At 50.2% G+C, this 24,112-nt stretch overlaps 1 protein-coding gene across 1 annotated transcript; it reads left to right on the top strand.

Annotated features, from left to right (window-relative positions):
* Window positions 1-15: 15 nt before the first annotated feature.
* On the top strand, window positions 16-24,083 carry PES1 (pescadillo ribosomal biogenesis factor 1). The gene is made up of 15 exons (XM_014593592.3): window positions 16-274; window positions 643-722; window positions 4,334-4,487; window positions 5,463-5,572; window positions 7,750-7,921; window positions 10,027-10,116; window positions 15,323-15,439; window positions 15,749-15,826; window positions 17,269-17,358; window positions 17,679-17,809; window positions 19,414-19,539; window positions 19,887-20,071; window positions 20,527-20,660; window positions 21,843-22,010; window positions 23,106-24,083. Exons 1-15 carry the CDS (start codon window positions 251-253, stop codon window positions 23,190-23,192), a joined length of 1,746 nt encoding a protein of 581 aa, XP_014449078.1. The 5' UTR covers window positions 16-250; the 3' UTR covers window positions 23,193-24,083.
* The last annotated feature ends 29 nt before the right edge of the window (window positions 24,084-24,112 follow it).

Here is a 24,112-nt window from a genome sequence, read left to right as displayed (position 1 = left end):
CTAGCGCCAGCTCCCTTTGCAAGGCGGCAGGCCCTGAGCCTGTCTTGCCCGCGCCTGCGGCGCCCCCGGCCGCCCTCGGCAGCTGCCCCCGGCTGCCGGGAGAGGTAGCAGGCGCTGCGCTGCGCGAAGGGCCCAGGCGGGCTCGTGGCACCCGGGCAGGCACTAGGGCGGGCAGCCGCGGGGGCCTGGCGCGGGGGCGGGGCCCGCTCGGAGCGTTCCACGTGGGTAGCAGCAGCGGCGGCGCGGGGCCATGGGCGGCCTCGAGAAGAAGAAGGTACCGGGAGAGGACAGGGGAGGGGACGAGGGCGGTGGCGGCGGCTCGGGGCAGGCCTCTCCCCCGCGCTCGGTTTCTTTCGAAGCGGCCTGAGGCTGTGCGGGGCTTGGCTGCCCCCGGCGGGCGCACCGGCCGCGGGCCGGAGGCTCAGGTCGCGCCCCGGCTTCCGCGGCGGCCTCGCACCCGGCGGCCCGGGACTGGCAGCGGCCCGCGAACTGTTGCCTGCGGAGGCAGCTCTTCTCCGAGGGGCTCCGCAGCACGTGCCGGGCCGCTCGCCCGCCCGCCGCCTCCCGCCCGGGGTCGTGATTCAGCGCAAGGAAACGGCCGCCCCGAGTCGCTGACGGGTCTTTGTGCTTGTTCCTCCCAAGTACGAGCGGGGTTCAGCCACCAACTACATCACCAGGAACAAGGCCCGGAAGAAACTGCAGCTGAGCCTCGCAGACTTCAGGTAAGAAAAGGGGAGGGGGGTTGCCCTGTGAGCTTGGCTGTCCAGGTTGTCTGTCTGCCTTGGAGGCTGAATTGCTCTATTCAGAGGCAATATGATTTGCAGTAGGGGCAGCTGAACGAGCCTCTCGTGCGTGTGCTGTAGTTCTCCCTCACAGGGGCTTGCCTCCAGGGATGAAAAAATAAGGTACTTGTGTTACTTATTAGATCCATGGGCATTGTCCATTGCACCCGTTGTATTCGATTTGTTGAGGTTGGCGGTGTACAGAGTTCCTGTTAATCAAACGAAAGCAACTCTTCTTGATCACTACCTTTAGGCCTGATATAGCCCTGCTACAGTGAAGTGTGAGCACCTTCTTCCCTTTCGGTTTTCAAACCAACTATTGTGTGCTCTCTGAAATCTGTATACCTGCTCGAATTGTCTTGAACGTTGTTTGCTAAGTGCACTGGGTAGGATTAGTGTTTCGATTTTGGAATTCTCTGAACAAGGTGTTTTCAGGATAGAGACCTGTTGAAATTAACATGCTGAAATCAGACATTTTTTTAAAAAACAGTTCCTTTCCACAAATACCCAAAATATGGATTGTAGTTCTGAACTTCCCCCAGTCAGTGTCTTGTATAGAGCTGATGTCAGCTAGTGCAGAGCAGCTTCTGTTACTCTGAGGAGGCAAGATTATAGAGCAGGGGCAGGCAATTATTTCAGACAGAGGGCGGCTTACTGAGTCTTGGCAAGCTGTCAAGTGTAGTGTGGGTAGTCCCGCCCATTCCCTGGTGCCCTGCCCCCTGATCACCATCTTGTGACTAAGTCCTGCCCCTTAACCCCTGACCTTTGCCACCAGAAGTCCCTCCCCTTGCCCCAGTAAGTACTCCTTTCAGAAATAGGTTTTGTCATCTCGGTACCAGAAAAATACCAAATTATATTTAAAAAATTAATTAATTTGATTTCAAAAAATATTTTTCTCCTGATTTACATGCGTTTGTGTTGTGTACATGGAGCTGATTGCACAATAGCTTAAAACGAAGTCTCACTCTTGTATGTTGTGGGGGAGTACAGGAGTGGGAGGCATGCGGGGTAGGGGTATAGGTTTGTGGGGGACTGTGAAGGTGGGGGGAAGGGGTGGGTGTTCTGGGGGGGTGTGGGGGTATAGGTGTGGGATGAGGGAGCCCATGGGCTGTGGGTGGGTATGGGGTTTGTGGGGGGATGTGTGTGAGGGGAAGGTGAGTGGGAGGAGTATGGGGGTCTGCGTGTATGGGGTGTGTGTGGGTACATGTGTATGGTGGGGTGTTTGTGTGGGACTCACCCTGTGAACACGAATGCCCACACACACACTCCTGCTCCTGGCCCCGGTACTTGGAGTGGTGGGCAGGAAAGCAGGGAAATAGCAGCTACAGGTGGGGGGAAGGGGCAGCAAGAGGGCATGCAAGAGCACAGCAACAGCTGGCCAGGAGTGCAGGCCTGTGCCGGTGCCCCAGGGCCAGCACTGGCGGGGCCCAGAACGGGACAGTAGGAGTATGACACCCCTGGCCCCTCCTCTAGCAGAGCTGGTGCCGGACCCTGCACACCTGCCACCTCCCTCTGGACCCTGCTGGCCCTGGGGCACCAGTGCAGGCCCTCCCTCCCACCCAGCTGTCACTGAGCTTCCACTTGCTGCCATTTCCCTGCTTTTTTGCTGGCTGCCGGCTGCTCCAGCACCCTGTGACTCCCAGCTTCATGGCTGGACTACGGGACTCGGCAGGAGCTGCCTGGCCCCAAGGACTGAGGCGATTGCCCGTGGTCCTCCCCTGCCTCCCCCTTCTTCCCCTTATCGCAATTTCCCTCTGGCACAGGGAGGCAGCAACAGCCTCAGGGACCCAGACCAGAAGGCTCTGCTAAGCACAAGGCTTCTGGCTAGGTGCGGGCTGGGCGTATTGTGTGGGCCTTGCTTTTGGGCTGCCAAGTCCTGCCTGGCGCGCCCCTCCCCTCTGGGTCCTACTGCCCCATGTTCTATCCTCTTTGACAGGCAGCCAGGAGCAGATAGATAGTAATTTTCTAAACTTTTTAGGGGCTCCACGGGCCAGATAGAATGGGCTGGCATGCTGGATCCGGCCTGCAGCCATGTTTTGCCCATCCCTGCTATAGAGTCTGGAAGCATGCCTGATGTCAGTCACAGTGTAGCATAGGGCAGTGTGCTGTAGACACTAGATTTTAACAGCATTTTAAAAATGATGCCTGGTTATACAACTACCCTCTGCCTGTGACAAGAATGTTTTTACTTCTGAGCAATGAGCGATGCATCTATTCTGAAAGGGGCGGGGACTATTTTTGAGAAGTTAGAGGTATGAATTAGCAGTTTATTGTTATAAATCCTGCTATAGGCAGATCACATCAGGCCCAGAAATCGCTCCTATGTCAGTTCCGCTTGTTATAGGGGCTTTTCACTGTTCAAAAAGTAACAGGAATAAAACAGCTAATTTAGAATGCACGTTTCATACTGTACACTGGACTTGAGGGCTTGGGGTGCCCCTTCAGGTCCCATGTTTCTCTGAACCATTCTGCTGCTCTGTGTGGGGCTTTTGTGTGGATCATCTTAGGCCTGCTTGAGGGAATTTCCCAAGCCAGTGCTTTCAAATCAACTGTGGCCAGGGTGGATTTGATTTAAAACAAATCACAATTTAAATTGCTAGTCAGGAAGCCTTGGTTTAATCATTGTTTTCTACAAAAAGTGCATTCTTGTTGTGTTATCCTTTATTTACTTCTTGAAACTTTACACTTTTAGAGAAAGGTAAGGGCTTGACTGTGTGTACACAAACTTGCAGAGGCAGTTGGGCTGATGGGTAGGTAATCAGGGCTGTTATCTCTCATCTCCCTATACTGCTGTTAACAAGGATGTTACCTCTGAAGACACAAATCCACAGTTTGCTTGGTTTCAGTTCTCACAGAGATGCTTAATGAGATCTTCTAGGCTGAGCACTGAGTCCCATTGAGCAGAGTGGTTTTCTTTAATCTTTACTAATCTATAAAGTAACCTCTGGGGACCCCTAATATAGTCCATGGCCTGTGTGGCCTATTTATAAAACTTTTCTAAAAAGGTTACATGAATATATTGTTTCAAATAGTATATAATTAGAAGTTATAATCCCTGTTCTATGATGATATCTTTGTACTTTAGCGTGTGTTTATATTAAAGTTATCTTTATGTAGGTTTATTTTTTTTCTAAAAACATCTTAACAAAAACAATAAAAGACTATTAAATGCAAAAAATCTGATTTTAAATAAAAAAAAATCTGATTTTTTTTAATTGTTGATTTGTCCACACTGTGGCCCACACACATGCTGAGGTTGCAAAGTGGAGTATGTGTGACTTTACCTCAAAGTTAGAAAAGGTACACACAAATCTAAGTTTAGCTGCTTCTCCATTTTGGCAGCCCTATGCAACCTTAACTCTGTGTTCAAGTTTTAGGGCATCTAGATAACTTGCAACAGTTGTTTGCTCAATTGGCATAGTAAACTCTGGCAGCTACTGGCCTGCAACAGCTTAAAGGGGGAAAGCTTTGTATCCTGTTAGTAAGCGTGTGAGCCATCCAGTACCTCTGGATTTGAGGTATTTTGCATCTCATCTGTTTGTTTGTTACAGGCGGCTGTGTATCCTGAAGGGGGTTTACCCTCATGAGCCAAAGCATAAGAAGAAAGTAAACAAAGGGTCCACAGCAGCACGGACTTTCTACCTCCTCAAAGACATCAAATTTCTTCTCCATGAGCCCATCATTAACAAGTTCCGGGACTATAAGGTACTCTATGCAGCAAGGAGCAGTTAGACACTGTAGCTTATGTTCATCTTGCATAGAGTCATGTATCTGTTATTTCAAAGCTGTGTTCACTCTAAGAAACAGCTTTCCTGTCACCCTGCAGCATCTGCACCCTGCAGATTATTGGTTTACCTTGCCTGTCTTAACAGCAGGGTATAGCTGCTGCCCCCACTTCTCTCCGTTGTGCATATTCCTGACCCACTGGATCTTGAGGCTGCTTCCGTGATGGGGAGACTGTGGTTTAGATATTGAATAGGAGCTGCCAGACACTAGCTGCTCTAGCAGGGTGCTTAGTTTGACCTCATAAAGAGGGTGGTTGATGTAAAAACTCTGGGCATCAGGCATTCCTGGTGCAGAAGGTGTATTGCTCTGAATCTTTGTGCTTGGTAATGTGCCATATCACTTTGTTTTACAAAATCATGAGCAGGAAGAAATCCAAAAGTAAAAAAACCAAGTAGGCTTTTATAGATAATGAAATATTAGCAGGGTTCATTTGGGGCTTTTGGCTCACTTGCTATGGAGAGTTGAACAGGTTAGTATTGTCCAGCGACCACGGTATTCAAATGAGATCCAGGACTCCTGAATTCTCTTCCCAGCTCTCCTACCAACTCTTGTGTTATCTTAAGCAAGTACTCCTCAAACTTTCTGCCTTATCTGTGTAGATTACTGGGATGGTCTGAGTGGAACCAGTAGTGGGACCTGTTTTTTGCAGGGATATCTTAACCCGTACATGACCTTTGAGAGGGGACCATTGGCCCACCCCATGATGTTGCTGGAAGTATATTGGATCTGGGCACATCATCTCACTAATGCCACTCTCTTTTGAACCCCTTCCTCGCCCCAGTAACCAGAAACGTGTTTGGTGCAGGAAGCAGTTACATGGTCCCAGTTCCTAATATTTGTCCTCATGGGATGGGTTTCCCTCCCTGGAGCTGACCAGATCTCTGTCTCTCTCAGGTGTTTGTCCGGAAGCTTCGGAAGGCATATGGGAAAAGTGAATGGAACACAGTGGAGCGGCTGAAGGATAACAAGCCCAGCTACAAACTTGACCACATTGTTAAGGAGAGGTGAGGAGGGGGCTGGGGCACTGATCACATCCTGACCAGTGCTGCATGGCAAACAAAGCAACCAAACTGTATGGTTACAAACATGGAAGAGTTGTTCTCATTTGTAAGAACACATCACAGCATTTGGCTGAACTGGACATCTTTACACCCTGCTGTTGTAGGGTCTGTTGAAGCCTTCAGTGCCCGAGGCATGCCAGACAGCCTCTTGCAAGCTTCCAGACTTGCAATTGTACCTCCTATAACCAACACATTCAGAGTTTCCAATAAGTTATGTCACTGACTTACAAATGTTTAGAAATAGTTGCCTATGAGCTGAACTCGGAGACAGTTATTTGTTGCAGCAAAACAGTGGGGAGTAGTCACTGGACTCAGGAAGCATTCCTAGCCCTCCAAGTGGTTGTATGCTATGTAGTGAGATATAACAGCTCACCTGCTTTCCTTATAGCCCTTGGCAGACATTTGACATAAGGCATAATAATTGTGTCTTAAATAGTAACCGGCCACATGTTCTTGCAATCAGTTGTGTAATAAAATGGGGCATAAGCCACAATTTATTCAACAAAATGTATGCCCATTGTCCCTTAAATTGAACATGTGGCAGTGTCTGTTCCTCCCTGTGCCTCCCTTCCCCAAATGTAGTCTGATGCCAGCTGTCTGGCAGGGCTCTTGAACTGGCCCCAGTGCTGTCCTGATACTGGAATGCGCAATCAGCTGATTCAGTCTCATCCCTGGGACCGCGCTGGAGCCTTGTACCATCTCTGGTGAGGTCCTGGAGCTGGAACAGCCCTGGGACTACACAGAAAGCTGGATGCTGGGGAATCAATTTTCTGGTACAGGGTCATGATCCTGGGCTCCCCCTGCACTGGCAAATGGTAATGGTGCAATTGGGTAGTAAACATTGCATTTACTGCTATGCATGTGTGACATGTCAGAAGGTATGATTGTTAGGATTGGGGAACAGATCCCATCACACTATTAAGTGAACATGGGCCAAGGGCCCATGTCAGGGATCCTGCCCAGAGCCAGGTTTGGAGGGGTGTTGATCTTGAAGATGTATCTGATGTACCCCATTCCCATGTTGACAGTAATGAATCCAAAGGATGTGTTCACTGTTGTACCATCATCCCCACAGGGCCTATAGTCCCTGCCATGAAGATCTTACACTTAAAAAAAACAAACAAACACCCGGTGGATGGAGGGGAGGAAGCAGAACCAAACTAGGACCTAGATCTCCTCACTCGTATTGGGGACCAAGTCCATGCTGCCTCCCATTTATCTTGGCTTTTAAACTGTAGAAGCTTTGTTGCAGGGTTTGGCAGAGTGCCTTAAGCAGAGACAAACATCCCAGTGCTGTAGACCATGTTTCTGAAAAGATAGTTGGGCACTGATAGATGCAGTTAAGTGTCTGTTTCTATAAATCCCATCTTTCAGTCTCTCTCTCTCGGCTCTGCATTCCAGTGCTATTCTAACCCAATACCCTCATATCTGTGCTGAACTGGCAGTAATGCCTGCACCTTTGGAGACCAGTTGTTCATTGCATAGCTTATAGCAAGTGTAGCATTACCTTTAATAATGCTAAAGTATAGATGCGGGGGGTGGAAGTGTTCCCAGCCAGTCCTAGTTGGGTGCGTAGGTATAAAATATGTTGCAAGCAGGGCATGAAGCCAGGGCATTGCTAGCATGTTAGCAAAAATCGGGTGACTGAGCAATTTAAAGGGTCATGCATTAGTCTCATGCTAACAAACCTGTTAAATGCCTTGGTCTCATTCCCTGCTTTGTTTTTGTTTTTTCATTTTTGCCACAAGTTTGGTATTGTGAACAGCTGTACCTGGTCACTGAACCTACCTGAACTTCCCCAGGGTGGATGTCAACCTCTCCAATCCTCACTGGAGGGTGCTGTTTCCCTGCAGGTCCTAAGTGGCATTGTTGGCATTAGGTGCTACTTTTGACAATGATGAAATCTGGTTTGGGGTTGGCTACTCACTACAGTGGTTCCAAGATGCCAGATCCTGTCCCAGTGCTGGTTCATGTTGGCCACTCAGTGGCCATAAGGTGGCACTGGTTTTGTAGTTCCAGTGCAGTCTGGGTTTTGAGTGATGCCACTCTTGGCAGGTTAATGGGTGTTGCTATTTGGTGCTCCTTCCTGTTCTCACTGGGGTCTTCCATGGTGGCTGCAGGTACCCAACATTCATTGATGCCCTGCGGGATCTGGATGATGTACTTTCCATGTGTTTCCTCTTTGCCACCTTTCCACGGACAGGCAAATGCCACGTGCAGACAATTCAGCTGTGTCGCCGCCTCACTGTGGAGTTCCTCAACTATGTCATTGCCTCCCGCTGCCTGCGTAAGGTAAGAGCCTGTCCATCCATCACAGGGCCCTCTTCCATCGGGGGGGGGAGTGTCCAGGATGCGATGCAGGGATCTCCCCATAGCTCTCTGACCTCACCTGTCTGCTGGAGGCTCTCTTGCGTGGATAAGTATGCAATTAGGGGAAAAGTGGGGAGTATTTGCTTCCTGAGCAATGTTTGCACTAAGGTCACAATTACACTTGCAGCTTCAGGCTGCCCTGGCTTCCCAACCTGCCAGTCATCTCCACTAACCTTCCCTGCCCTGTAGTGTGCTCAGAATCCACTCGGCCACTGCTGGCAGTCTTGCAGTTTTTGAACCCTGTCTCCTGTCTCAACTGCTCACAGTTGGGGTGGAATGATGCAATGAAATTACTGCTCACTGGGTGTGTCTACACTTGCAGTTAATGCACCTGAATTTTCTGTGCAGAAAATTCAAGTGCATTTAACTGCGCCCCCGCACACATCTGAATGTGTGCCCTTTAGAAGCACATTTGCTCCCAACAGCAGCTGGTCAGCCTAGGGCTGCTCCTGCCCTACTGTGCATCCTGCAGCAACCAGGGGGAGCTCTAGGGTCTCCTGTGTACCAACCTCACATTGGCAAGGAGTATGGGGGCTGGTCCCAATCTCTGCAGCATGAGGGGAGAGTCCTGGCTGCCGGGTAGCTGCCTCCTAGTGATGTGGAGATTGGGACAGGTTCCAATCTCCACGTGGCTGGGAGGCAGCTGGGACAGCTCTCCTGACCTTGTGGAGATCGGGACAGGCCTAGATCTCCATGTGGCTGGCAGGCAGTGTCCTGTTGAGCTGGAACAGCTCTCCCCACCTCTTGTGCCCCCTGCTGCCTAGGATGGCCAGGAGCAATCTGCTCCCGATCAGTGTCTACATATGCACGTTTCACTGATTTCTAGTACCTGTAAAGTACAGTGCAGGTACTAGAAAACGGCACATTAGACTAATCTACTGCAAAGTAATTGATGAACACATGTAGGCTAGTGTTTAGATTAGATTAGTCTAATGCACAATAAAGCAGCTCTTGTAGATGCACCCACTGTTACAGTTGTGAACTCAATTTTGATTGGTTTTCAGTACAGGTCAGACAAGGCCAAGTACTCAGGGCCTCCCTCTGCCATCCTATTCCAGAGAACCCTGAGAGCTGGAGGTGGAGGTTCTGGTGCTTGCCCAGGTCAGGGGACAGAGGTCATGCTAGGTCTAGGGATAGTGGCCCAATTCTGGTTATGGCTGCTTCTCAGTGACTCCTGGTGACCTGGGCTAGCTGTCTTCCCACTCTGGAGTGCCCTGGCAGCTGGGAGCAGGAGGCAGAGATACAGGATGGGGACACCATGTGTATACATGCGAGATGAGAAGGGTACCTCAGGTACATGCTGCTGGGGTACATCTGAGCAGCAGTGGCTAGCAGGGAAAGTAGCCAACTTGGCATTATATGGGAGGGGAGCTGTTCCTGTTGGTTGTGAGGTGGAGAAGTGGGTAAGGAGCTCAGGAGGGAGTTGCCCTGGGATTGGCACCACAGCTTTTGCTGTGGCTGTTTCATGCCACATTTTATAGCATGAGTATCACAGAATGCTTTTGCATTTTGAGAGGTCTGTTGTTTCATCCCTTGTTGGAGCCAAGCACAGTGGGAATTTATTCTTCTTCTTGAAGAGAAGCCATTTTAGGAATTTGTCTCTCCACTACCTGTCCCGGTTGTGCAGCTGCTCCAAAGTTATATAGATTGGAGATGAGTAACTTGTGGCCAGGGGCAGCTCTTGTGATTCGCTATAAGTAGCACAGTACATACAGGGGGCAGGGTGGTGTGCAAGACATCTTGTGTAGCAGGGAGAAAACTGCAGCTCATTCTTATGCTTTGGAAATGGGCACTTCAGGTAGCTAGCAGTTAATCTGTATCAGGCTCATGCCATTTACAGATTTGATGGGCACTGAGTGCATGATTGCACTGGGTTTGAAGGGTCTGCAGCTGGATTGGTTGTTACATGGGAAATGCATTGCTGTCAGACCCAGCTGCAGTCTATTCCAGCTACCTGACAAGTTGCCACTTTTATGAGTGCCTGTACTGCCCTTTCTCTGACCTCTCTCTGTTTGGTCTCCTGCCAGGTGTTCCTCTCCATCAAAGGGATCTATTACCAAGCAGAGGTGATGGGGCAGCTCATCACGTGGATCACCCCATATGCCTTTGCCCATGATGTGAGTCAGCTCTGCTCAAGTCTCCTATCTCTGTCCACACTTCTTACAATGCCTGTAAACGAGTGAGGCAGCATCCCAATCCTTCAGTTCTGCTGGTATTTTGTAGGGGGAGGTACGGGGAAGGGGGCAAATTGTTCTGGAGCTTATCATAGTTAAGCTGTTCCATGTGGGCCACTGTGTACTCAGCAGTGTCAGGGCACTGGAAACTCGGGCTATACAGCCTGAAGATAAACAGTCATCTGAAAGTGGCCATCGCCCTGCCTCTGTCACATCCTGTGTCCTGTGCTGGCTGGTGGCTCCTGGTGCCTGGCTGTGCCAGTATCCCCAGCTCATCCTCATGAGTTGTGAATAATGAATCTTACCAAGTTCCAAGAAGTAATTAAAGATTAACCTGAGCAAAGGGGTGGGTGGTTGTGAGCAAGTTGACAGGAGAATGTACAGCCTTTGCCAGCTCAGGTCAAAGGGATCTGGGAGTGTTCTCATCTCAGGGTCTCCGTTCACTTCCTAGCAGTATGTGTCCCTGTGAGATGGTATAGGCAGCCTCAGCACAGAAGGTCATGGAAGACTGCACGGCCCTCTAGAGCTGAGATCTGTTAGTAGGGCTATGCTAGGAAAGCTTGTGCCAGCTCTGGGAGTGCTGTGTGATAGTAAACTTGCTGAGGTATAAGTGGGAGAGGGCTGGATGGGACCTCCTGGGTCATAGAGTCTAATTCTTACTGTACAGCCTGGCTGCCTGAGACTAATCCCTGTTATAAACATACCAAGTTTTGTCTTAAATCTTGGTAGGTATTATGCTCCTGTGGGAGGTTGTTTTAGAGCAGGGGCAGGCAATTATTTTCGGCGGAAGGCCACTTACACAGTTTTGGCAAGCCACTGAGGGGGAGGAGCCACTTCACCTTCCCTCTTCTCCCCACGGCTGCCCCCCCCCCCTCCCCCCAGCCAAGCCTCAGTTTCTGCCCTGCTGCTGCTCAGCCTGAATGGGCAAACCTGGACTGGTGCTGGGGCCCAGACTCAGCAGCAGCAGTGCAGGAGAAAAACTTTTACTCAGCATGGGGGGGAAAGTGGCTTCTTTCTCCTGCTGCCAGCACTTCCTGGTGCAGCTGCTCAGAGCCCACGTGAGGTTGCCCTGTGTCTGCTTTGCACTGCCACCACTGCCCCATGGGGCAGCCCAGAAGCAGGGGTGACTCAGCAGAGAGCAGGAAGTGGAGAGTGGCTGCACCAGGAAGTTCCAGGAGGGGGAGGGGCTGCTTTTCCCCCCCCCATGCTGAGCAGTGTCTCTAGTGAGTTATGGAATAGAGAAAATCCCACACAACTTACTGATTCGTTTGATGCACTGGCTGGGGGAGTAGTTAGTTGATTGCACGATTTCACAATGATTACACTCTTAATTCATACAACACAATTTTATTTTAAAATTCTTTGCTACACATATAACACTGCTTAGCTTTAAGAAATACCACAGACATTAAGAACACAATAACTACATATATCAGAAACAATGCTCCAAATGTACTTCCTTAAAACAATTACAATTACAACTCAAAGTTAAATTTGAGTCAATACTATTATTTTCATAATATACTTACAATCCTAGAATTCCGAGAAGCCAAACATCTAGATATGCTTTCATTCCTCAGTAGTACAATTTAATGGGTTGGCCTCCAGTAGTATGGTTCAATGGGCTGGCCTCGGCAATATGGTTCAATGGACTGGCCTCAATACTGATGGGACTAAGTCCCCTTCCTTCAGTCCCTTTCGGGTGCTCCGCAGCTTCAGTGTGAACTAAGAGATTCGTGTTCACGGAGAGGGTGGTTCATGTGATCAGTCTGATCCGGCCTATACTTGCGATTCTTCCTTCGTTGTTCTGCAAGTGAGGTTACCTCCAAATTGGGACAGTAGGTTACAGTTTTTATTGAGTGAGTTGCTGTCTTGGGCCCCTCCTACCCAAACCTGTCACTACTCCCAAATTTGGGCTCAGATCTTACTTAACAGATTATTTTGCTTGGTAATTAGTTTCTTTTCTTGACCATTTTAATTACTTTGGGGAACTTCCTTTCTTTCCAGTCTTTTAAAAGTCTCCTAGGGTTTTGATTTCTCGGAATGTTGGATGTTTGCTTAAGGATCATTTTTAGGTTAACTTTATTAAAGGTCTCTAAAGATAAAATTCAAGAGTTAAGACTTTGAGCAAAGTCAGGACCTTCCGCAAGTAGACCAAAACAATGGCCTAGATAAGAAGATAAATCTTGTCTTCTTCCTAAACTGGCTAATGGGCAACTATTGAATGAACAAACATTCAAACTATTACATTCAATATGACAGGCAGCAGTTTGTCCCATGCTGTCACTGCTCAGCCCAGACAGGTGAGCACAGAATCACAGCTGTATGCACTGTCCCCACCTGTACTGCAGGGCTGAGGCAGAGAGGACTGGGAGTGAGTGAGCACACAGGAGCACAGTAACAGCCAGTTGGGAGCGTGGGGTCCGCGCTGGTATCCCAGGGCCAGCACCAGTGGGGCCAAGAGCAGGGTGGCAGGAGCACGAGGTCCCAGCTGGCAGGGGCTCTAGAGCCAGGTCAGCTCCCCTGTCCCTGCTGGCGCAGCCCAGCCCAGCTCCATTGACCCCTATCAGCCTGTGCTCTTGCTGCCCCACTCTGGGCCCCACCAGTGCTAGGCCTGGGGCACCAGTGTGGGTCCCACATGCCTGCTCACTTCCACTCCCCACTGTCCTGCCTTCCCACCGGCCGCTCCTGCATGGGGGGGCTGGGGACAGGCTGTGCTGCCCTTACCACCTCCTTCCACTAGCCACTCCTGCGCCAGACCCGGAGCTCTGCCACAGCTCTACCGCAGCTCTTTAAAGGAGAAAATCCACTAACAAACCTGGATCCCTGTTTGTCAGTATACACAGCATTAACATGATAAAGCACAAGCAACATCTATTTTTTTTTTAAAAAGTACGCAAAATATGATCTACTTTTAAAGTTTGTTTGTGACCCATTCATATATTCGTGTGACCCACTTTTGAGCTGCAACCCATAAGTTGAGAAACGCTGTTGCAGGGCACCTGTTCTCTGGACTTCAAGAGGGAGTACTCTACAAACTCTTATGTCCTTTGAAAAATGTCACATGATGCTTTCTGGGCAGTCTGTAGGGCCCCTTTTCCCTCCTGCATCAGTTGTGCCAAGATGTTCCTACTACCTTCAGTGTGCTTCAGATTGGGCTCCAAGTCAAGACATCTGCCCCGATCCCCCTCTTTTGGAACATCAGATGCTCTCTGTAATCCAGATCCTGCAGCTAGTGGGTACCACATGGGGTAGTGGACTCTAGTAAATGTGGCAGGGATCCTTCAGTAAATAACTGTAGTTGTGTCACTAGTCTCTGAGATGCAAATGCAAAAGGTTGCATGGCCCTTCTGTTCTTGGCCTGCTCTGCATTCTTTACCATAGCCCCCTTCTTCAGCTACCAATTTGTTCAACTTATTGGCTCAATGTTATCAAAGCCAAAGGAACTGTTAATTCCTCCCTTGTTTGCTCTCTTACCTAATACGGGCAAGGGAACTTCACCCTTGTTCCTTTTAATCAGGATTATAATTTTTGACTGAGCTAGAGCATTTCTTGGAAGAAATTGCTTTTGTTCCTTCACGATATCTCTTGGAGGTCTGGGTGGCTCCTCTTCATGGGGAAGTCTCTCTCTGCCTGTGGCTGTCCCTCTTGCTAAGTTATTTACCGACAGAGCTGCTGGGCCCTGACAACCTGTTTTCTGTCCTTCCAACTAATTGGAAATTTCTGACCATTGTGTGGGCCCCTGACACTCCCTCCTGAGTCTTCCAAGAGCCCTGGAAACTGAAAAGCAAACAGCCACTGGGGTACCTGTCCAGCTCTCTCTATCCCTACCTAAGGGCTTTGACCAAAGCAGTTTCTCTTGGTCCACTGCTTCCCCCTTACAGGTGTCTGTAACACATTCCAGTGCAGGTGTTGATAAATTGATCATATGGACAGATGAACAGTTACACTGTTTTAAGGCCAGGGTACTTAGTTTTTGAGCACACATCAGCTGACCTCTTTTTGTGTGTCCACCTCTACCCTACAGTAAGTGAAGATAAATTGTAACAGCTCATTCGGAGGTCAGCCCACCCTGCTTTAATACCCACTTACTGCAGGAGAGGAGCAGACAGGAGATTTAACTGACTTGTGCTAGATCCTCTTCTCCCCATTGCCCTCCTCCCTCCCTCTAACTTCTAAATGGTATTGTTGTTCACGTGTGTGCGCCCTGTCCTTCACTGAGTAGAACTGGGTAGTCTTGCCTGTTAGTCCCATCTTTCAGAACATGTTTGAACTAGGGCTAGGATGTTCTAGAAAATCTTCTTCCTGCATGCATTGAACCATCTTTTGTGGATATCAGAAAGTTCCAGCCCTTGTTCCTGGGCTGCTCCATGTGCCTCCCAGGGCAACATGTGAGGGATAGGCAGTGCTCTTTGGGGACACCTTGCTGTAACCCACTGTGCCTCCCTCTTCCCTACTAGGGAATTGGGTAGGCAGGGCTGCAGGCTCACTTCCTGTCAGCCCCTGGGCATCTCCTCCCAAGGTAATGACCTCTCCATGGTTCATGCTCTGATCTATTTGCACCTTTTAATAAGTAGGTGAGAAATTGCAGGTCTTGAGCACAGAGGCAGCTCGTGTAAACATTGAGTGGGTAATTGTGCGAGACAGGCCTGCAGGATGGATGGAGGCAAAGGGTGCACTTAACCTGGAGTTTCCTGCCGTTGCCTGGAAACTGAGCTTTCTTGGTTAAATGTGCTGGGGGCTGCTTTCACCACAGAGAAGGCTGGAACTGGCCTGCTGCCTGGGTAGAGGGATATGGCCTGACTTCTCCTCCTGCTTTCAGAAGTAGCGCTAGGCATGTGCCAGGAAGAGGTTTTATTGGAGCAGGGACTGTTGTTATTTTCATTGTACCTCAGTTTCCTCATCTGCACACAGATTCCAACCCCAGGTCAAGCAGCAAGTTACTGACAGCTGTAGAGTCCCAAGTGTCCTGTGGCCTCCCCACTAGGCCAGGTTGCCTTCCTGCTAGAGACCTGACCTCTTTTTCCCCCAGGCCAACTGGTGGTATAGAAAGGTGCCTGGGCTCCTGAACCCTGGGGAGTAACAGGTGGGCTGTGGGCTGGTTATTCCTGCTCTCTATGTCCAAACTGATTTCTTGCGTCTCCCCTAGCACCCAACAGATGTGGACTACAGGGTCATGGCAACCTTCACGGAGTTCTACACCACCTTGCTGGGCTTTGTCAATTTTCGCCTCTACCAGTCTCTCAACCTACACTACCCCCCAAAGGTGAGGTAGGCAAGGCTCTTGAGGGGCTTGCCAGGCTGTCTCCCTGGAGCCAGGGGAAAGCTTGTCCTCACTTCTGGCCTGGTCATTCTGTTCTGCAAGGGATGACCTGCGCTTGCTCCTGATCTTGGTCTCTTTCCTCCTCCTTGGCTTTGTAGCATTGAGGAAGCAGCCTGCCCTTGCTTGTATTTCACCCAGTGGGTGGCCCTTTCTGGCTGGGGAAGGGAAGAGCCAGAATGGGTTCAGGAACTGTTGCTAGATTTTGGAAAAGGAGGGGGCTCTGTGTCCATCTTCACTGTTCCCTCTTTTTAGATTGAAGGCCAGGCTGAGGTGGAGCTGAAGCCCAAAGAAGGGGAGGCCTATGCCCTGAACTCTGAGAGCTACATGGAGGTGAGGCGCCCTGCAATCCTATGAGTAGGGACCTACCAAAATCATGATTTCACATTTTTTGTGGAAAACGCAAAAAATGGCAGGCTCCATGAGTCTGGCAGGTTCAATTTAAAATTTAATAAAATAAAAAACTTACTGGCAAGCAAAGGAAGGGGTGAGAAGCCCTGCAGTCTTTGAGCATGAGGGGTGGGGGAACTGCTGCAAACACCCACCCTGGGGTCCATGGAGCCCTGAGCTGGGTCATTACCAGTGGCAGGTGTGCATGCCTAACAAGCTTGGGGCTCCATGTAAGCAGCTGCACTGGAGTTCATCCTGCCTCAGCTGGCTTGGGCTGTGGCCTGGCCCCTGCCACCACCCATGGAGCCTGGGCTGGCTGTGGTGGGGAGGCTGCAAACAGCAGCACTGGGGTACAGGGAGCCCTGGCCTGCCTCATTGCTGGCAGCAGGTGCATGTACACCTCCAGGCAGATGGCAGGCAAGGGGCTGGAGCTGCACTGCACCTGCTGCTGTCAACAAGCTAGGCCAGGTCTCTGTAGACCTGGTGCAGCCACTTGCAGCCTCCCATCTGCCTGCCACGGCTGGCCTAGGCCCCAGTGCAGCTGCTTGCTGCCTCCCTGCTTGGGGATGGTTAATTACCTTGATTAAGCCCAGGGAAGCCATTAATAACACATGGATTAATGGCTTCCCCTAGCTTAATCAGGATAATTAAGCTGTGGTTTCAAGCTCTCTGCCAATCTGCAGGGAGGGGTGTGACTGCCAGGGCCCCTTGGTCAATTAGAGCCATGAGGGAGGTTGCCTTGCTCATCCTACAAAAAGACTGCCCAGCTGCCTCCTTGAGTTCTGAAGACCCCTACTTTTGAGAGCTATGTTTGGAATCTGCTGGCCCCCTGGAACTGAAAGCAGCCACCCTAGCATCCAGAACACAGGTCCTTCCCTAGTGCTTCCAGCACTGCTTGTGTGCTGCACTGTCTCTTGTTCCATTTCCTTAATTGGGTACTCCCAGGGGTGACTTGCAGGTGCTGCTCATACTGCTGGCTGCTCCAGTCCCTCTGGATAGGCTGAGGTAGGCTTCTGAGCTCTGTTCCCTGATGCATTCTGGGGTAATTTAGTTCATCCTGGGCAAGGAAATAATAATTTAGAAAGAAGCCCCTCCACTCCCAGTGCTGCACACCTGATTGTAAGTACATTGTATATTTGGGGGTGGGGTTTCAAAGCATTTTGTAAAGCAGGACCTCCGGTGGCAGCCAGTACAGGAGTACCTTTCCATTTCTAGGATCTTAACCCTTCCTCTGAGAGCTGCCTTATTCCTTTCTCAGAAAGACAGTCCTGTTCCCCCACCACTACCGTTGCATGCACTTCCTCTGTTTCTTCCTCCATACATACACACACCCACACACCAAAGCACCTGTGCAAAAGATTAATTTCTCTTCTCCCTTCCTGCAGAAACTCTCTGCTCTGAGCGCCAGCCTGGCCCGGGTGGTTGCCCCAAACCTAGAGGATGAAGTGGAAATAGATGAATTCCCTGTGGATGGGGTAAGAGCTGGTGTCAACTCAGACATGTGGAACATGTTGTGGGGACTGCATTATTTCATTTGCAGTAGTTTCCTGCAGTCCTTGAGGACTGGCAGGATGCAGCCGAGGGAGGTAAGAAGCGTACCAGACACTGCTCACTATGAGTATACAGGATGATGCACCTGCTACCCAGGCTGAAGACCGAGATTAACAGCGGGAGGGCACTTGCTCCACTGGCTCCTTTCTCAGTTTCTGGGGAAAGTGGAGGCAACGGGGAGTTCTTGCAAGGAGAGGGAAATGTGACAGCAGAAGCAACCCTAATGGCACGTTGCTTTGAACAGGAGAGTGCAGAGCATGAGGAGGCAAGGAGAAAAGAACAGGAGTCCTTGGAGAAGCAAAAGAAGTTGTTTGAGGGGCTGCGGTTCTTCCTAAACAGGGAGGTGCCTCGGGAGCCCCTGGCCTTCATCATCCGGTATGTATAAATTGGGCACTGTCTGCTCCTGCTTGCTGGTATGTGCAGGAGGTGCAGTGGTTTGTGGAGTTGGCGACTCCAGAATTAGCTGTCAAGGGGGAACAGTATTAATGATGGGGGAAGTCACTGAGCCTGAGCAATGAGAAGTCCTTAGAGGAGCCATTTAACCATAAAAAGAGAATTATTTTGTACAGTGCAGGGGTAGGCAATTATTTGGGCCTGTGGGCCACATGGGCAACTTTAGGGAGCTGTTGCAAGCCAGGCCAGCACCCTGCCCTCTCCTCTTTCTCCCTTCCTCCTTCCCCCCCTTCCCCAACAGCTCATCAGACCTTCCTATGTGAGAGAGGGCTGTGGACAGGAGCAGGAGCTGGCATGGATGTGGGCAGCAGGTTCAGCTTCTGGCCTGCCCTTCCACCCCAAGGAGGGGCTCAGGCATATGCCCTGATCCCCAGCAGTAACCTGTTGGCTGTATCCTCAGCTGATACCGGCACCTGCCCTGCTTCTGGCATGCAGGGAGCTCCCATAAGGTGTGGGGATGTGCTGTAGGTACGGGATGGTTTAGGGAGGGGAAGACTGAGAGAAGCTGCCCTGCCCACAATGAGTGGTGGCAGCTGGTGCTAGGCAAAAGCAGGACCCAGTAGCAGGCATGCTTGCCACTGCTGGGTCCCTCCTGACTGCAGCTGCCCAGAGCCTACACTGGGGCTGTCTTGTGGCTCCTCCCTTCCACCACCACCACCCTGCGTCACTTCCAGGCCACCCTGTAGCAGCTTATGGTGGGCAGAACCACCTCTGTCTCCCCCTCCCAAAATGTCCCACACCTACAGCACATCCCCTCAGCTTACATCAGCTCCCAGCCAACATGCTAGAAGCAGTGCTAGGCAGGCACTGGCATCAGCTGTGGACGCTGCCTGTAGGTTCCTGCTCGGGATCGGGACATCTGCCTCATGCCAGCTGCAGTCCCAAGCAGTTGCCCCAGTCCCCAGCAAGAACCTGCAAGTAGTGTCCACAGCTGATCCTGGCTTGCATCTGGCACTGCTTCTGACACATGGGTTGAGAGCTGGTGTAAATTGCATTTGGGGCCAAGACATGCCTGCCTGTCCGGCTTGATGCAGCAGCCAGAGCCACTGGCTCCCCACAGGCCAGATCCTGTGACTTTGTGTCCGCCATCCTGCAGGCCAGGTACAATTAGTTGGCCAGGCTGAATCCAGTCCATGGGCCATATTTTGTCCACATCTGGTCTAGCGCATGTATGAAGCAGTCCTCCTAAGACTATGGTGACTGGGATTCCTAGGAACAGCCTTGAAGCTCAGGTATGGATATGAAATTGGAGGAAAAAGTACTTTGGGCCCAGCTGACCAGGGCTTTTGTATTCCTCTTTGGCCTTGGTCACAAGGCAGCAGGACATTGTTTGTGTTCTTGCTTCTCTGGGATGTTAAGGTTCACTTGTCTTTAGCCTTCGGGACTATTACAACCCTCAGTGACCATGATGTACAACAAATGCCAGGCCCTTGTCTGTCCCATGCTGCATTCTGTCCCTTGTCCCAAGACTGGTTCTGATTACAGCTCACCAGATGAATTTTTCAGGAGGTGTTCCTTGTTGGCAGGTGTTTTGGGGGTGAAGTGTCTTGGGACAAGTCCGTATGCATTGGAGCCACCTATGATGTGACAGACCCAACCATCACCCACCAGATAGTTGACCGGCCCAACCTAGAGAAGCAGGTCATTAGCAGGTGAGCACTTTTGTCAACTTACTGGCCTGGATGTGGTAGTATCTTCTGCATGAATGATCAGGAGGTTCCATTGACTGTTTCCACTTGGAAGCTGGTGAAGATCCCATCCAGCTCCACCCTAGTGCTCTGAGAAGTTGTGCCTTGATGTTCCACTCCCTTCAGTGCACTTTGGATTGGGCCCCAAGTGAAGGCATGTATCCCTATCCCCTTCTCTTGGAACATCAGTTGCTCACTCTGCTCCATATCCTGCAGATGCCAAATACAGGAAATGCAGCTGTTTTCCATCCCCCATCGAACTCCTAGTGGCTTGGCCATCTCTTTGACAATGCTCTCTATTCTCTCTGTAGGTATTATCTCCAGCCACAGTGGGTGTTCGATTCAGTCAATGCTAAGATGTGCCTCCCAGTGGCTGACTACTTTCCTGGTGTACTATTGCCCCCACACCTCTCCCCCTTTGTCACAGAGAAGGATGGGGACTATATCCCACCAGAGAAGCTGAAGCTTCTGGCCTTGCAGAGGGGAGAGAATCCAGGTAATGGCAGGACCCATGCCCCAGAATCTGTCCAGAGTCCATCTAACCAGCTTTCCCACCTCTTGCAACCTCTGCCATCCATGCTGAGTTAATTCATGTACTACCACTCGTATCCCCATCTTGGGTCACCTCTGAGTGCTGGGGGGGGGGGGGGTCTTAGCCAACTTGTACTATGTTACCTTGTAACAGCAGCATGTGTAGATCAGGGGTGGGCAATTATTTTGAGCGGAGAGTCGCTTACTGAGTTTTGGCAAGTCATTGAGGGCCACATGACAGGCAGCCAGGGGCAGATAAATATTTATTTTCCAATTTTTTTAGGGGCCTTTGGGCTGGATAGAATTGCCTGGTGTGCTGCATCTGGCCCACGGGCCACATTTTGCCCACCCCGAAGTAAATTCATATACTTCCCACAGAATCTGCCTTCAGTGGTAACACTGCTTCCTTGCCTTTCACAGAGGAGGAGGAGGAAGAAGAGGAAGAGGAGGAGGGTGGTGAAGAAGATGATGACGGCTCAGAAGAGGAAGATGACTCTGAAAAGGAAGAGGAGGAGAAACTGAAGCGGATGGAAGAGCAGAAAACTCAGGGAAAGGTATTGTGGCTGGCTTTGGAGTTGGTTGAACCTTGTAGGGGGTGTCTTCATTGCTGGGAAGATGCATCTTCAGCTCTTATCTGTGCTGCCCTCATGCTTCTTTCTTACTTGATGGCCTGTTTCAGAATTCAGCTTACTGAATGTATTCTGTTCTGTGCCCCCAGTCTCAGCTCTGCATAACTCTGAGAAACACTCTTGTCTTGGGCCCAAGCTCTTCCCTGGTTGATTTGTCTAACCAAGGTCTCTTCCTCAATGGGGATGGGGTGAGAGTAGAATATGGCCTCCTGCCTCTAGTATCTGAAAGGGCTAAAACAATCCAGGCTGAGGCTTGAAGCTTAGCCAGAATATTCACTGAGGGCCAGGTCCCAGCCATTTAAATCCAGATCAGTCCTCTTGAGCTTCATAAAGTTTATCACCCACTGAATTTTTGTGTGTGCATGTTATCTCATGCTCATAAGTGAGATCAAGGGAGTGTATTATCAGCCCCACTCTGCTTTATCTGTGGAAGATACAAGTCTATTATAGCTCTGGCTTGAGAAGCTTTGGTCTTTTAGCTTAGGCTATAGTCACTCATGCTTTTAGCTCTGTAGTTTAACAATTGGGGACTGCAAGCCAGGGAAGGGCACAGACACTGTCTGAAGAAGCTTGAAGGGACCCACAGTCACAGATCAATGCAATGCCAAGGCAGAGCATCTAAAATTCTTGGAGCCAGTACTGGCACTGCTGGGTATGTGCTCTGTTTTCCATGACTTTCTGCAGTTAAATATGTGTCTGGAATGCACAAATCATAACACTTTTGCTGTTGGAATCTGCTCAGACAGTTTCTGCCTTAATGTTAGGTGAGCTTTTTTGTGTGTGTGAGGCTGGATGCCTGCCTTTCACTCCAGCTGTTTCCTAGTTCACGCTCTGCTCAGCTGATCCATGCTCGGCAGTCAGACCCTTTAGGGTAGGGCCATGCTGCTGTTTGTTTTGCGGAATTTGAGCTGGGCCATCTTCACGGGGAAGGGTATGAGTCTATCCCTGTGGACACACCTGGTATATGTGCTGTGCCCTTTTTCCCCACTGGCCCGGTTTGCATGGAGCTTTGCAGTACAATGCAGAAAGGAAATGGTTGTCTTCTTAGTTGTCTGTAGAAGGTCACTCTGTAACCCTGGGCTTATTGGGCCTCTCCTGCTCTCCTAGAAACTCCCTGTGAAGGTGACAGTAGGCACAGTGCGGCTGGAGGACAAGCAGCGACGGGTGCAAGAGGAACAGAACGAGGAGAAACGTCTTGCCATCATGATGATGAAGAAGAAGGAGAAATACCTGTACCAGAAAATAATGTTTGGCAAGAAACGCAAAGTCCGAGAGGTACCAGAGCCAATGTTCCCTTCCCAAGGACAGGAGTACCAGACACTCGCCCCTTGGTTTCTGGAGCCAGGGCATTGAATCTTAAAACCCTCAGCCAGCTCTCACCTCCTGGAGTACACTCTGAAGAGATGAGTTACCCATCACATAGATGGGAGCACTGTACTCTGATTGGGTGGGACTGACATAACACTGGGACTGGGGTTAGTTCACAAACGACTCTTCTTTCTGCATATTGAACATTGCAGAAAGGCTGGGCAATCTCCACCCTTTTGGTAAGGGCATCATCTCTGTAACAAGGGGGAGGCTGAGGCATTGAGATGTTTGGTGCAGGTCCACTGGTCATGATAGGAACAGAGTTCCTGACTCCCAGCCTCAATCAGTCCATGAGGCTGTGCTGTTTCTGGTGTATACAGAATGGAAGTGGTAAATTTATAGGTAGGAGTCATGTACAAGGGTTGCACAGTTAGACTTGGGCCTCCATAGCATAAGGTACTGAAGTGATTGGAGATTTTCCTGCTATATTCCTCCCCTTCTGCCCACTTAGCATTAAACTTTATGCCCCTGTGTACTGTGCTTTGTTTTGGCCCTTGTTTGGCCTCAAGGTTCTGCTGGCATGTCTGAACCCCCTGTTGTGGAGGGCTGTAGACATGCCTGTACTTCCCCACAATATCTCGGCCCCACTGTCTCTATCAGTTCCTTTTAGAGGGCAGCAGTTGACAGATGCTTTGTACCACGGGGAGCAGAGTTGATGAGATTATTCCCCTGATGTGGTCATGGGGTACCCTTCTCAAGGTCTGAGAGCCTCTGTCCGTGGCACATACCATCCTCCACTGTCAGACTAACCTAGAGAGTGATTTACTTGATGCTACTTAAGTTTTCTGGACAAGCAGCAAGCTGTTCCCCACCCAGAGCAAGGGGGATGCTTTGGGTCTAAGTCAGTCAACCTCAAATGCTGGAGGAACTACGATTTGGGTCCATCTCCAGGTTTGCTATAGCAGAAGGAGCTGCCAAGAGTGTAGGGGTTGGGAGAAGAGGAGACAACAGTGTTTGGAGATTAATTTTGAAGGGCTTCCCATCCTTTTCTTTCCCCAACAGGCAAACAAACTCGCTGAAAAGAGGAAAGCTCATGATGCCACCTTGAAACTGGAAAAGAAGAAAACCAAGAAGGCACGACGGGAGTGATGGGGCTGCTGAGCTTCCTTGGGGGCAGAACCAGACATTCGCAAGACTGGCATGCCCCCTTAGCCTATTGAGGCTTGCTTTCTGGACTGTACCTCATGCTTGCTTGAGGAGAGGCTGCATCCCATGCAGGCCATCAGTGTCTGTGTGAGGTTGACCCTCAGCTTTGTCTTGGGAGGGGAAAAACTGAGTTAAAGCATATTTCTTCCCCTTCTCCCCCGTGCCCCCCAAATTCTTCTGGGTTACTTTACAGGGGGGCTGTGATACTGTTTTGAATCTGCTTCCCAAGCTTGGGTGGCATCAAGCCAAGTGGTGAGGCAGACCCTAGGTGGAGAATGTCCTCCCTAGAAAGCATTGGTTGTCTCCTACCTTCTTTTCTCTTTTTCCATTGTGCATGGTGAGAGTCCACTGTGATATGTCTTGAAAGAGAAAAGGGCTCTCATATGATAAGGGGAGCAGGGGATTTCTCCCTGACTTCTCAAATCCAGGGCACAGAAAGGAGAAGCAGGCAGACCCTAGATGCTGCAGCAGTACAATTTAAGACGGCCAAAAGGTCACCGTGGAGAAGCTGAGCAGTGTATTAAATGAGAGAAGGCGTACACATCCTGCCACGGGGTTTTTTGTATACATAAAAGGCTAAAAAACGTGTGAAGGGGGTGAGCTGGCTCAAACCAGGCATTGGGGCCCTTTCAATAGGAACTTGTGGCAGGTGCTGTCAGAAGTAGGTGTGTGTGTGTCTGTGTGTGTGTGTCTGTGTCTGTGTGGAACTCCAGGGACCTTTGCCTGGGAAAACTGCCCCTTCACCTCCCTTGCTCTGAGTGAGTCTCCCCCAAAGACTGGGGTACTGTACATGGCTTATATTTTATTGTCCTTAATTAAAAAAGAATTTTCCTAGCTTGCTGTCTCTGGTCTGTTCCTTCTGT

Source organism: Alligator mississippiensis, chromosome 10 (assembly GCF_030867095.1).
Source record: "Alligator mississippiensis isolate rAllMis1 chromosome 10, rAllMis1, whole genome shotgun sequence".
NCBI classification, from domain to species: Eukaryota; Metazoa; Chordata; order Crocodylia; family Alligatoridae; genus Alligator; species Alligator mississippiensis.
Note: the sequence above shows the minus strand (reverse complement) of the source record. Positions and strands in the feature narration are given on the sequence as shown.

Coding starts and splice junctions, on each gene's coding strand:
- PES1 (XM_014593592.3), top strand. CDS start 251: ATGGGCGGCCTCGAGAAGAAGAAG. Junction 15,440..15,748: donor ACCTACACTACCCCCCAAAG/GTGAGGTAGGCA, acceptor CCCTCTTTTTAG/ATTGAAGGCCAGGCTGAGGT. Junction 17,359..17,678: donor ATGAATTCCCTGTGGATGGG/GTAAGAGCTGGT, acceptor TGCTTTGAACAG/GAGAGTGCAGAGCATGAGGA.